At 47.6% G+C, this 12,074-nt stretch overlaps 1 protein-coding gene across 2 annotated transcripts in view; it reads left to right on the forward strand.

Moving 5' to 3' along the window:
* Window positions 1–12,074, forward strand: part of LOC141162201 (cytochrome P450 2K1-like) — a 155,106-nt gene that overhangs the window by 59,192 nt on the left and 83,840 nt on the right. Inside the window, exon 5 of one of the 2 annotated variants that reach the window (XM_073648047.1) lies at window positions 9,305–9,478. The exons of the other annotated variant lie outside the window; for it this stretch is intronic. Within the exon in view, the coding sequence (XP_073504148.1) occupies window positions 9,305–9,478 (174 nt within the window). The remainder of the gene's footprint in view (window positions 1–9,304; window positions 9,479–12,074) is intronic. 2 annotated transcript variants of the gene reach the window in all.

Below are 12,074 nucleotides of genomic sequence, written 5' to 3' on the forward strand. Positions count from 1 at the left end.
TCGCATCATTAGGGAACAGCTGCTGGAGACTAGGGAACCTCAAATTGAGTGGTCTTCACTTTCTCCAGACCTGAATCCCATAGAAAACGTATGGGATCAGATGTGTCACAGTATAGAGGCTCGTAACTCTACTCCAGAATATCAATGACCTGAGAGCCGTCCCTCAAGAAGAGTAGGATGTCATGCCACAGCAGACAATCACTCACTCAACTTGTGAACAGCATGAGACATCGTTGTCAAGCTGTAACTGATGCTCAAGGCCACATGACTAGTTATTGAGACAGTGACATTTTTGGGGGTTTACCCAGCAATGTTGTTGGCTTTTGTTTCAATAAATTGTTTGAGATGAGGAAATCACCATTCTACTTAAAGTGGTTTTCCCACAAACAAAGTACATTTTAATCAATAGATCTTGGAATAAAAATAAGTTCCACAATTGGATGTGTTAAACAAAAATGTTCCTGTGCTGAGATAATCTTATAAGTGTGCCCCTGCTGTGTATTATGTATGTAAAGCGATGCGGAACATGTTAGCGCTATGTAAAAATAAAGATTATTATTATTATTACTACTGTGTGATGGCTGTGTCTTACCGTGCAGGAACATGGTCTGATCATACCACATCTCCTGAGCAGGTGAGGTTGCAAAAGAGTATGCAGACTTTATAGCAGGGGATCACAGATAATTTTGTTTGTGAGGAAAAACATTTAATTGCCTGTTTTTAAGCAATGTTTTATTTCAAAGAAAGAATCAGCTGTAATCCTCTGCTGTAATTTTGATACACTGAGCGCAGGGCGATGGGAGCCCTCCAGTACAACGGGCATGGGTCAGATCCTCTGGGTCCCTGGTAACACGGTCGGTGGTGTCCGTGCCCAACGCCTGGCGCTTCGGAGGTCACAGTGATAAAGACAAATGGCTGCGGGTGTGCGGGGGTTAAACTCTGCTTTTACTGTTCCCTCTGAGTTATGCGATTTTCCTGGCATTCCCCATGATGTTGTTGCAGAGGGAAAACAGGAGATGAGATGATAGAGAGAGTCACAGAGTGTAATGCACACGCCCGGACTGACTGGCGTGTGCGGGTGTTGTGGTTCCACTGGACCATGGACCGAAGAGTGCCTGGAGGGGCGTGACTAAGTATCTGGCCGATCCGACCAAGGTGGCACGACGGCATACGACGCCAGTGCACCAGGGAGAAACCGGGCAGAGGGACCAGGTGCTACTCCAGGTCAAACTCCGGACACGGGGGTTGACCCACACAGGGGAATACAGGAACAGACTGGTAGGCTGGCACACAGACTGGTGGGTATAGGCAGGCACGACTGGTATGCAGGCAGGCGGGTATGCAGGCAGGGGGGTACAGGCAAGCACAGCTAGAGTGCAGACAGGGAGGCACTAGCAGGTAGGAACACAGGCGGGATAGGACCCAGTACACACTGGGACTCAGGAACAATACAGGCAGAGGGGTACAGGCAAGCACAGCTAGAGTGCAGACAGGGAGGCACTAGCAGGTAGGGACACTGGCGGGATAGGACCCAGTACACACTGGGACTCAGGAACAGAACCACAGATGTGGCGGACAAACACAGCAGAGTGAGGCCGCCCAGAGAGGTGAGCGAGAACAGGGCAGGACAAGGCCGCCTGGAGCGGTGAGCATGAGTAGAGCAGGACAAGGCCGCCAGGAGCGGTGAACAAAGTATCAGAGCTGAGCGAGACTGCCGCAGCAGTGAGCAAGAGTAAAGCAGGACGAGGCCGCCTGGAGCGGTGAGCAAGAGTGGAGCAAGACTGCCGGAGCAGCGAGCAAAAGGGTCAGAGCGGAGCAAGGCTGCCAGAGCAGCGAGCAAAGGAGTCAGAGCAGGCTAGAACCGCCGGAGCGGTAAGCAAAGAAGTCAGAGCAGACTAGAACCGCCGGAGCGGTAAGCAAAGGAGTCAGAGCAGGCTAGAACCGCCGGAGCGGTAAGCAAAGAAGTCAGAGCAGACTAGAACCGCCGGAGCGGTAAGCAAAGGAGTCAGAGCAGGCTAGAACCGCCGGAGCGGTAAGCAAAGGAGTCAGCAGACTAGAACCGCCGGAGCGGTAAGCAAAGGAGTCAGAGCAGACTAGAACCGCCAGAGCGGTAAGCAAAGGAGTCAGAGCAGGCTAGAACCGCCGGAGCAGTGAGCAAAGGAGTCAGAGCAGGCTAGAACCGCCGGAGCAGTGAGCAAAGGAGTCAGAGCAGGCAAGGCTGAGTAGGGGGGACAGGGCTCTGTTCACACGGAACAGACAGGAAGGGAAAGGCAGAGCCAGACACCCACAGGGTACTTGCAGTGAAGTAGCGAGTGGACCACAAACTCACAAACGGGAGTACAGAGACAACAGGCAGGAGTTAGGTACGAGTTCAGACTCTGCAGAAAAAGGAAAGGAACGGACATAGAGAAAAGACAGATGAAAGATAGGAGAGAGTACAGACTGGAACTGAGTGTACGGACGAGACCGACACTGCAGCGGGACACAGGAGCGGGTCTGGGAATACAGCCCCCAGAGAGGCGGGACGAACAGGCAAGGAGCGTGTTCAGACAAGATACAGGAGCAGGTCTGGGTAATCGGCCCCCAGAGAGGCGGGACGAACAGGCAAGGAGCGTGTTCAGACAGGACAGACAAGATACAGGAACGGATCTAGGTAATCGGCCCCTAGAAGGCGGGAGGAACAGGCTAGGAGCGTGTTCAGACAGGCCTGGAAATACAGCCTCCAGGAAAGGCAGCAGGCAAGAGTACACAGACAGGACTCAGTTCAGACACGGGAACTGATACCGCAAGGCAGGAGACAAAGACAGGACTCAGCTCAGACATGGGAACTGATACCGCAAGGCAGGAGACATAGACAGGACACAGTTCAGACACGGGAACTGATACCGCAAGGCAGGAGACATAGACAGGACTCAGTTCAGACACGGGAACTGATACCGCAAGACAGGAGACAAAGAACGGGACCTGGCACCTTCAGAGTGCAAGCACACACTGAATGAAACACTATGCTCAGGCAGGGATAGATGGGAGCAGCTGAGCTATATACCAGGTGACAGACAGCAATAGGCTGAGGACGCACAAGGGGTGTGACCCACAGCAGGTACAAAAAGCAGGAAGTGATCGGGCGCCGCCCTTAAGCAGCAGAAACAGACACAAACAGACAGCATGGAGGGAAGCCAGAGAGACATTCTGGACTGGAGATCAAGTGCGCGCTCTTGCACAGTGGGAGATGGACCACCATGCAAGGACGCCGCCAGGTATGTTACACAGAGCCATATTAATGATGAGCAGGTTAATTTTTACTTCACATAGCCTGATGGTGACAGCCATAGATGGTACAGTGGAAAACGCGTGTAGATGGTAACAGGTTCCAATATCACAGACAACATTTGGTGGCAGAGACAGAGGGCTAAAAACATATCAGTAAGTCCCTCCAGTGTCTAAAGCTGGTGTCCAGTACTGACGCTATGGAAGTTCTCTTCCACCAGTTCAGGGCCACAATCCATCGATGGCCTCCATGCCCCTGTCCCACTAACCTTCATATTGTGTGAGGTAAGGTAGCGTAACTTTCTTCCCATAGTCTCTAAGAGTGACTACTCCTGGCCGAATGTTCTTCCTAGGTTCTGAGCTCACTGCAACAGCAATAGACCAATGCGATCTGCACAACCAGGCATCACTCACCCAGCAGAAGATGTGCTTTTCCTCACACTTTTCCTTAAAGGGGTGTTCCCATGAACGAAAGTTGATTTTAATCAATAGATCTTGGAATAATAATAAGTTCCACAATTGGACGTGTTTAAATAAAATGTTTGTGTGCTGAGATAATCTTATAAATGTGCCCCTGTGTAATGGCTGTGTCTGACCGTACAGGAACATGGTCTGATCATACCACAGCTCCTGGGCAGGAGAGGAAGGAAAAGAGTATACAGACATTACAGCAGGGGATCACAGTCAGATGCAGCCATTGATTAAAATGAACTTTTGTTCGTGGGAAAACTGTTAGAACCTTGCTCTTAGGTTTTTTCCTTTGCTGGTCACATGACCTTGTTGGCCTATTTAATCCTGCTCCGCCCTTCTGGCTTTGCTGGACTTCATTGTATAACTACTTTCTAGCTAGCCTGTGCTCTGTAGCTGCTCTGTTAGTTTGCTTGGTCTACGGACCTCTGTGTTCTTTATATTTTGTTTGTTCGTCTGTCTGCTACTATTTCTGTTAGGAGGTGTCCCATTTTCCTCCCAGTCCTTAGTACTTGTAGGGATTCCTTCCCCACATCTATAGGTCTCCGTACAGACTAGCTTAGGACTTTAGCAGGTCTGATCGCAGGATCAGGTCCCCTGTTACATCGTAGGGATCTAGCTGAGTTCTATCGTAGGGACAGATCTCCTCTCTTTCCTTAGCTCTGGTAGCAGAACATAACAGTAAATCCAAGTACTGTCCGAGCCCAGCCCTGCTTTGCTTCCGAGATAAGACGAGATCAGGCGCATCCAAGGTGTTGTGATAGCTGCTTTGGACTCCGTTTTGGAAGATGAGATTCTTAAAGCACAGGAGAATGCCCCATCTAACACTCCTCATGGGAGGTTGTTTGTGCCTGGGACCTTTAGGAGAGATTTGTTTGTTGAGTGTCACGAATCTCGGTTGGCAGGTCATCCCGGAATCTCTGAGACCAAGAGACTGGTGGGTCGCAGTTTTTGGTGGCCTGGATGGCAGAAGGAAGTTATTAAGTGGGTGCGTCAATGTACTATATGTGCTAGATCTAAGTCCTCACATACTCCTGCTGCGGGGTTGCTTTGTCCTTTGGAGGTTCCCAGTGCTCCTTGGACACATTTGGCTATGGACTTTATAACTGACCTTCCCCCCTCTGAGGGTTTTACTGTCATCTGCGTGGTCGTGGACCGTTTTAGCAAGATGTGTCACTTGGTTCCCTTCGTCAAACTGCCCTGCGCTAAAACTCTCGCTAAGGCCTTTGTCAAGGAAATTGTCAGACTTCATGGCGTTCCTACTGACATTGTTTCTGATAGGGGTCCTCAGTTCGTGGCTCGTTTTTGGCGTGCCTTTTGTGACAGGTTGGGAGTTCATTTGTCGTTCTCGTCCGGATATCATCCTGAATCTAATGGCCAGACAGAAAGGAAAAACCAGGATGTTGAGCAGTTCTTGCGTTGTTTTGTGGCAGACAATCAAGAGGGGTGGTCTGAGTTTCTGCCACTTGCTGAATTTGCTCTTAACAACCATACATCTTCTTCTGCTGGTTGTTCACCTTTTTTTTGTTGTTCTGGGAGACATCCGTCGTTTGGGTCGTTCTCCAAGTTGGGATCTGTCGTGCCTGAGGAGGAGAATTTTTCCGGTGATTTAGAGAGAGTTTGGACGGATGTGCGTGGTAATCTTCAGGAGGCCAACAGAAAATCTAAAGACTACTTTGATAGGAAATGACAGGAGGTTTTGTTCGCTGTTGGTGACATGGTTTGGTTGTCCTCTAGGAATCTGCGGTTGAGGATTCCTTCTAAGAAATTGGGTCCCAAGTTTGTAGGGCCCTTTAAGGTGCTTCAGGTTGTCAACCAATCTGCTGTTAGGTTGGAGGTTCCTACCTCCTGGAGAATTAATCCGGTATTTCATGTCTCTCTGTTGAAAAAAGCGGTTGTATCGGATTGTGACGCCTCTGCCTCTGTTCCTCCGGTGGTGGAGGACGGGGAATATGAAATTTCTCGCATCCTTAACTCTAGACGGTATAGAGGTAGTTTGCAGTATCTTGTGGCCTGGAAAGGTTTCGGACCCGAGGATAACTCTTGGGTGAGGTCGGATGATGTTTCCGCGTCCAGATTTATCAGAGCGTTTCACAGGAGATTTCCTGATAAGCCTGGTCTTAGGGGATCCGGAGGATCCTCTTAGAAGGGGGGGTACTGTTAGAACCTTGCTCTTAGGTTTTTTCCTTTGCTGGTCACATGACCTTGTTGGCCTATTTAATCCTGCTCCGCCCTTCTGGCTTTGCTGGACTTCATTGTATAACTACTTTCTAGCTAGCCTGTGCTCTGTAGCTGCTCTGTTAGTTTGCTTGGTCTACGGACCTCTGTGTTCTTTATATTTTGTTTGTTCATCTGTCTGCTACTATTTCTGTTAGGAGGTGTCCCATTTTCCTCCCAGTCCTTAGTACTTGTAGGGATTCCTTCCCCACATCTATAGGTCTCCGTACAGACTAGCTTAGGACTTTAGCAGGTCTGATCGCAGGATCAGGTCCCCTGTTACATCGTAGGGATCTAGCTGAGTTCTATCGTAGGGACAGATCTCTCTTTCCTTAGCTCTGGTAGCAGAACATAACAAAAACCCGTTTGAGTTAGCTGCTCCAATACAACCCGGTGGAACAGGGGAAAGGATTCTCTCACCTGCTGGCTGGTTACTGTGGTGCTTCTGTAGCGCCCCGAGGGTTCGGCCGCTACAGGGGTATTGCACCTCAGACCAGAGGTGTGATATTCCACTCCCAGGTAAGGATGGAGTATGGACCAGGGCTCAGTTAGCTGCATACAGCACACACACCCCATTTCCGAGGGACAGCTCAACGGTGCTCCCACTAGACAGAAGTGCAGGCACGACCGACTATGTCCCTGCCTGGAGTGGGGAGGGGGGTGGAACACCCAGTGTTGTAGGGGCAGATAGGGGTTGGTTCCTGAGCGTAGGTAGGAGCTCATTGGTTGCTGGTCACCTGGGCTCATGGTCAGAGGGAGGTATAAAAGGTGGGCACCATCTTAGATCTAGGTTCGTTCTGTCCAGAGAGGAGAAGACAGGGAGTAGAGGCTCTGTAGGAGCTCTACTCCAGAAGGGCCTAGTGAGAGGCCAAGGTGGATGTGAAGGGGAGCTGAGATTGTGTCTCATCCCAGCTCCAAGAGAAAGGAACAGAAAGGAACAGGAAGGAACGGAAAGGGAGAAGAAGAGACAGAGAAACAGAAGGGCTCAGGAACAAGAAGGTGGAAGGGACCCTAAGAACCCACGAGAATCCAGGGTGAAGGGTCAGTCAGATTAAGGGTACCGGATCCCAAGTTGGTGGAGGAGAAACTACCCTCAGCCAAAGACCGGTCGTCGTGATCATTTATTGGTGCGACACCTCATCAAACCTGCTAGGAAGGCACCATATAGGACAGCGGGGAACGGGGCCCACGTTTAACCGCACAGGTCCGCGGCAGCTGGACAAAAGTGGGTCACTGGTGAGGCAGGCCAGAGAAAGGACAAAAGGGGGTCCTGAGCCATACTCGTGAACTGCCTGGGAGCTGACCGAGCCCCACACCTGGTGGACGCAGCACGGCTCGGGCAGTCATTCCCTGCAGAAGTGACTTGGATATTAACTGTGAGTAAAGACCCTGGACTGTAGTACGTTGTCTGTGTGCTTTTTCGCTCCTCCGGCACTGCCGGTACTGGGACTCTCACCACCATCACTCCCACCATCCACTACACTGCCCTGGGGCCGCACTCTTCCCGTGGGGAGTCACACCACCTCAGCTGCACCCATCATCAGCCCCAGCGGTCTGCATGCAGCGGCGGTTCCTAATAGCCGCAATCCACGGGTGGCGTAGTCGGACATTATCTAAAGCACGTAGCAGACTACCATTGGTCTGACCACCCTGAGCCGCGGGACCGGGCCGCCACTACTACTCCCAGCGTCTCCCTATTGCCCGGTTCCGCGTGCCCCACGGCCCAGGGGGCGACTCACTTCTCTGTGTGTTGATGATTCAATCTCCATCAATCTTTAAGATCTATTGATTAAAATGTTGATTACAATTAACTTTGTTCTTTGGAAAACCCCTTTAAATGCCCTACTTTCATGATAAAATATCACTGTAGTGTGAACTTTTTACATTTTCCTTTTGTAAATAATGTATATTGCAAAATGTGCACTCTGCTTTATATAATGAATATAAGGTATCGTCTCATAGCTGTTCTTCATATTTCATGTAACAGTATAAGGAGCTTTTTAGTATTCTTCCTGATATGTGGTAAAGAGTATCTTATAGTACACAGATAAGTTGCTAGGCAGAAATGTAGAGTTTTTAATCAATTAAAAGGAAGAAAATGACCTATTGATTACATCAGGTTTTTTGTGTTAAATGTGTTTTTGTGTTTAGTATAGAAGCATCTAATGAGCGTATGCAGAGGTCATTGTGAAAGGATACGGTATATAGTTGGTCAGCTGTGACATCGCCTATTGTGATTGGTGGATCCTGTGTAATCAGCTGTCTATAGAAGAGTTACTAGCAATCGTAATCCTGCCTCTGATGATATGGAGTCTGCTGCAAACTCTCACTGAAAGCACAGGAAGTATGAGTCTAAAAAAGCCCCAGTGGCCAATGTGAAAATTGCAAGATTACTATTTTTTTAAATAAAGTCTTAATAGTAAAAAGAAAAAAAAATACATATAACACAAAAACCTGATTTAAACAGTATGATGATAGGTTCCATGTAAGTGAATTATTTTTAGGTAAAAAACTAGACACAGTTGAAGCATTAATCTTTCATGAAAAAGGAGACCCTTTGTTCTAATCCTAAATAATGCCTATAATTAATTAATTGATTGATGTGACTCTCTTTGATAAAGAGGTTTGTACCAAAATATTCTACAGCGCTCTACAGAGATTGCCATTACTCTTATCAGTTCTTGTCCCCAATGAGCGCCACAATCTAAATCTATCTCTCACTCACATTCACACTAGGACCAATGAGCCTACCCGTATGTGTTTTAGAGTAAAGGAAGAAAGTGGAAAACCTTGAAAACCTACAGGGAGAACATACCAACTTAGGTCCCATTTAGTCAAGTTTTGCATATATGTTTGGTGTTTTTTTAATTGCTTGTTGTTTTTTGCAGGTAGAACGCATACCTATTATAGTCTATGGTCTTTTTCACATACCCAAAGTAATTTCCGATTTGGATCCATTTTACAAATAAACCTCATCCATTTCAGCGAATTTGTGCATTGTTCATTTTTCACTGACTAATACTAGTAAAAGCTTAGGAAACCTAAATCTGTTTTTTTTCTCATATGAGAAAAATGGATGACACACATGCATGGGAAAAAAAAGCATCCACACTGACCAAAAATGGATAAAAATTTGATCCACTACACTGATAAAAGTCATGTAGGAAAAAAACTGAATGGGGCCCAATTCAGAGATTACATACACTTGGCTGGATTCTAACCTAGGCTCCTAGTGATGTAGGGTGTAGCGCTAACCACCGACAGGCCGAGCTGCTCCCAGTATACACCGTTATTGAGATAATCTGTACTTTTCGTTCAAGAATATCTAAAGAGGAATTGTTGATTTCCACAGCTGTATAATTATTATCCCTTCCTCGGATCACTCCTTGGCCTACATAAGAAAGTACAGCAGAACATACAAGATCTGAAGAGTTTTATTTCTAAATGTTCAATAAATCGGCGATTGGATTTAGATGCAAATGACATCACGGGATATATCGATGCATATCTTATGAAGCAGGAACAGGTGCGTTAATGATGCATATGTTACCTTAATTTTCCTTTATGAAATCAAAAGGGATGTGATATCAATTATTCTGAGAACATCAGAGCATTTTACTATCTAGTTGGTCACGGTTGGTTTTAGGCGATGTATGAACCTGTGGCCGAAAAGTAAAAGTGAGACCGTAAATGCTGAACTAATATACTAACAACACCATCATATTCAGTCAGCACAGAGGGTCTTGTGCTGAGAGCAGAAGCACTGATCTCTGGGGCACTGCTATCTAAACGACCCTACAGCCGCTGCATGGTATATCTCTTTGGTATGTATTTTTATATTATTACAACTGGAATCATGCCAGTCATGTAATTGAAATTGGGTTTTTACATCCATTCAACACTTGAAAACACTTGAGACACAACTTTAAAGTAACTCTACAGTTAAACAGGTTAGAGATTCTTTTAAGCTTTTTCATAGTTTTTTTTTACTTAAAGGGTACCTTTCAGCTAGAATGTACTTAAGAAACTTAAGGTACTGCTGAATAGGGCAGGAAAACAATTATTCAGCGGTACCTTTTCTGTCATTATACAGTGCTCAGATGCAATAAAATTCATATTTTATTCATATGCAAATTAGGATTACACGTCCAGTGGTAGGCGTATCCTGCACTTGCAGTGCTCGTCTCTTCTTTGCTCTCTGCCAGCATTGCCCCTGCTTCTTCATTGATTAACAGCAGATACATGCCCTGCTGCCTGATGTCACCTCTGCTCTCGACTCGGGGGTGGCACCGGCAGAAAGAATCAAAGAGGAACTGAGGGCTGCAAGTGCACTGATATGCCCACTGGTGCACTTGCAAGCCTAATCTGCATATAAAACATTAAAATAAAGTTGGAAATTTGTTTCCCTGCAATTCCTCAAATGCTTCAGGTATTCAAAGCACATTTTTATTGACAGGTTCACTTTAATTTCATGAATGACTGGATACCTGTGGTTAGACAATACTCAATACTAGAAACATCCAGAAAACAATCTGAATGTTAGGCTGTATGCTTAAAAACTGTGTAAATCAGTAACTTTAGTTATTGAGTATGTGCTGTTTACGCCATATTTGCTGTTTTTATTTTTTAGCTTTGATCTACTATGGCACAGCCATGATCAGTGACTACTGCCAAGGAGAGTCTGAAACCCAGCGCCAACCTTGACAGGAACATGGCGCTACTTTGACCTTCCCATTTCTTGGCTTTGATAGCTCTCTGGCCTTGATTGACCTCAGAGGAAGAACAGAGTTCATGTTGTGGTGAAAGAAGGTCACAGTCCCCTCCTGCTGAACTACTTTGCTGACAGCCTTTTTAACAGCTCCCACGTTCTAACACTCCCAATGGGTCTTCTGTTCTTTAAATACATAGATAAAATAACCTAGTCTTGGCCCTTCACTTTTGGGCAGACCTCATGGACTCTTCCTCTGTAGGGTCTGTGAGGCAGTTACCGGGATCGTATACGAGGGACATTATATATCCCCCAGAATGTGTACAGAGACCTATTAAATCCATTGGAGTGCATTGCAGTCACAGACACAGCTGTGGCTGCAATGCAGGAATGAAGGCGAGCAATGACCTGGTCAGACTACCTGGCTAAGGCTGATTAAGTAAAACCTGGCAGGGCCTTTATTTCTTGGAGGAGGTCACAGGAGGCAGTGGGGTGGCCTCCTCCCTCCAACCCGGGTTTTCCAGTGGCTCTTGCCACAGGTCCTTTAAAATCCCTGCACTAAGGATTAGTGGTGTTCTATGTTGCAACCTGCTAGGAGCACAGCAGGGGAGCTCAGCAGGACTGTGTGTGGCTGAACCACCGCCTGGGAAGGCTCTGCACCTGTCAGGCTCTGAGCGGCCCGGCGTGGCCATTGTCCCCAGCAACCGTTGTTTATGGACTCATGTTAACCCGGCTGCGAACCGGAGGACTTTCTGTTTTACCCGTGAGTTGCTGAATAAAAGCTGTTTATGTTGGACTTGCTTGGGTCACTGCCTCAGTTACTGCACTGTGTGAACACCGCTGCCCTACAGCTTGGTGGAGAATGCGGGCATTGTGACTGAGGCATACCCCACCAGCAGCTGCATGACCACAATTCGGCCTGCCACCTTTCAGTTCCACCCCATGGACAAAATGGAGGAGCTGTTAAAGCAGCTGGTACTCACCCAGCAGCAGCAGATACAGTCTCAGCGGCAACAGCAGGAGCATTACCAGAGTCTCCAATGGCAACAGCAGGAGAAATACCTGAGTCTCCAACGTCAACATCAGGAGTGGGAACAGCAGCACAATCAGCAGCACCTGAGTCTCTAACGGCAACAGCAGGAGCAGCACCAGGATCTCCAACGGCAACAGAAGGAGTGGGAACAGCAGTACAATCAGCAGCAGCAGCTACTGTACCAGCAGCAGCAAAAAACAAATGAACTGATGCTGCAACAGATTGCTGCCCTGCGGGAAACGGCCAAAATTACGATTCCGGAACGTCGAAAGGCCCGAGGTTCGCTCAGCGTTGAGGAAGATGGGTCCGGAGGACGATGTGGAAGCCTTCCTGACCGTCTATGAACGCACAGCAGAGCGGGAAAAGCTACCAGCCAGCCAG

This window comes from Phyllobates terribilis, unplaced genomic scaffold, assembly GCF_046119375.1.
Source record: "Phyllobates terribilis strain yellow unplaced genomic scaffold, ASM4611937v1 Scaffold_9__5_contigs__length_417890890, whole genome shotgun sequence".
Classification (NCBI taxonomy): domain Eukaryota; kingdom Metazoa; phylum Chordata; class Amphibia; order Anura; family Dendrobatidae; genus Phyllobates; species Phyllobates terribilis.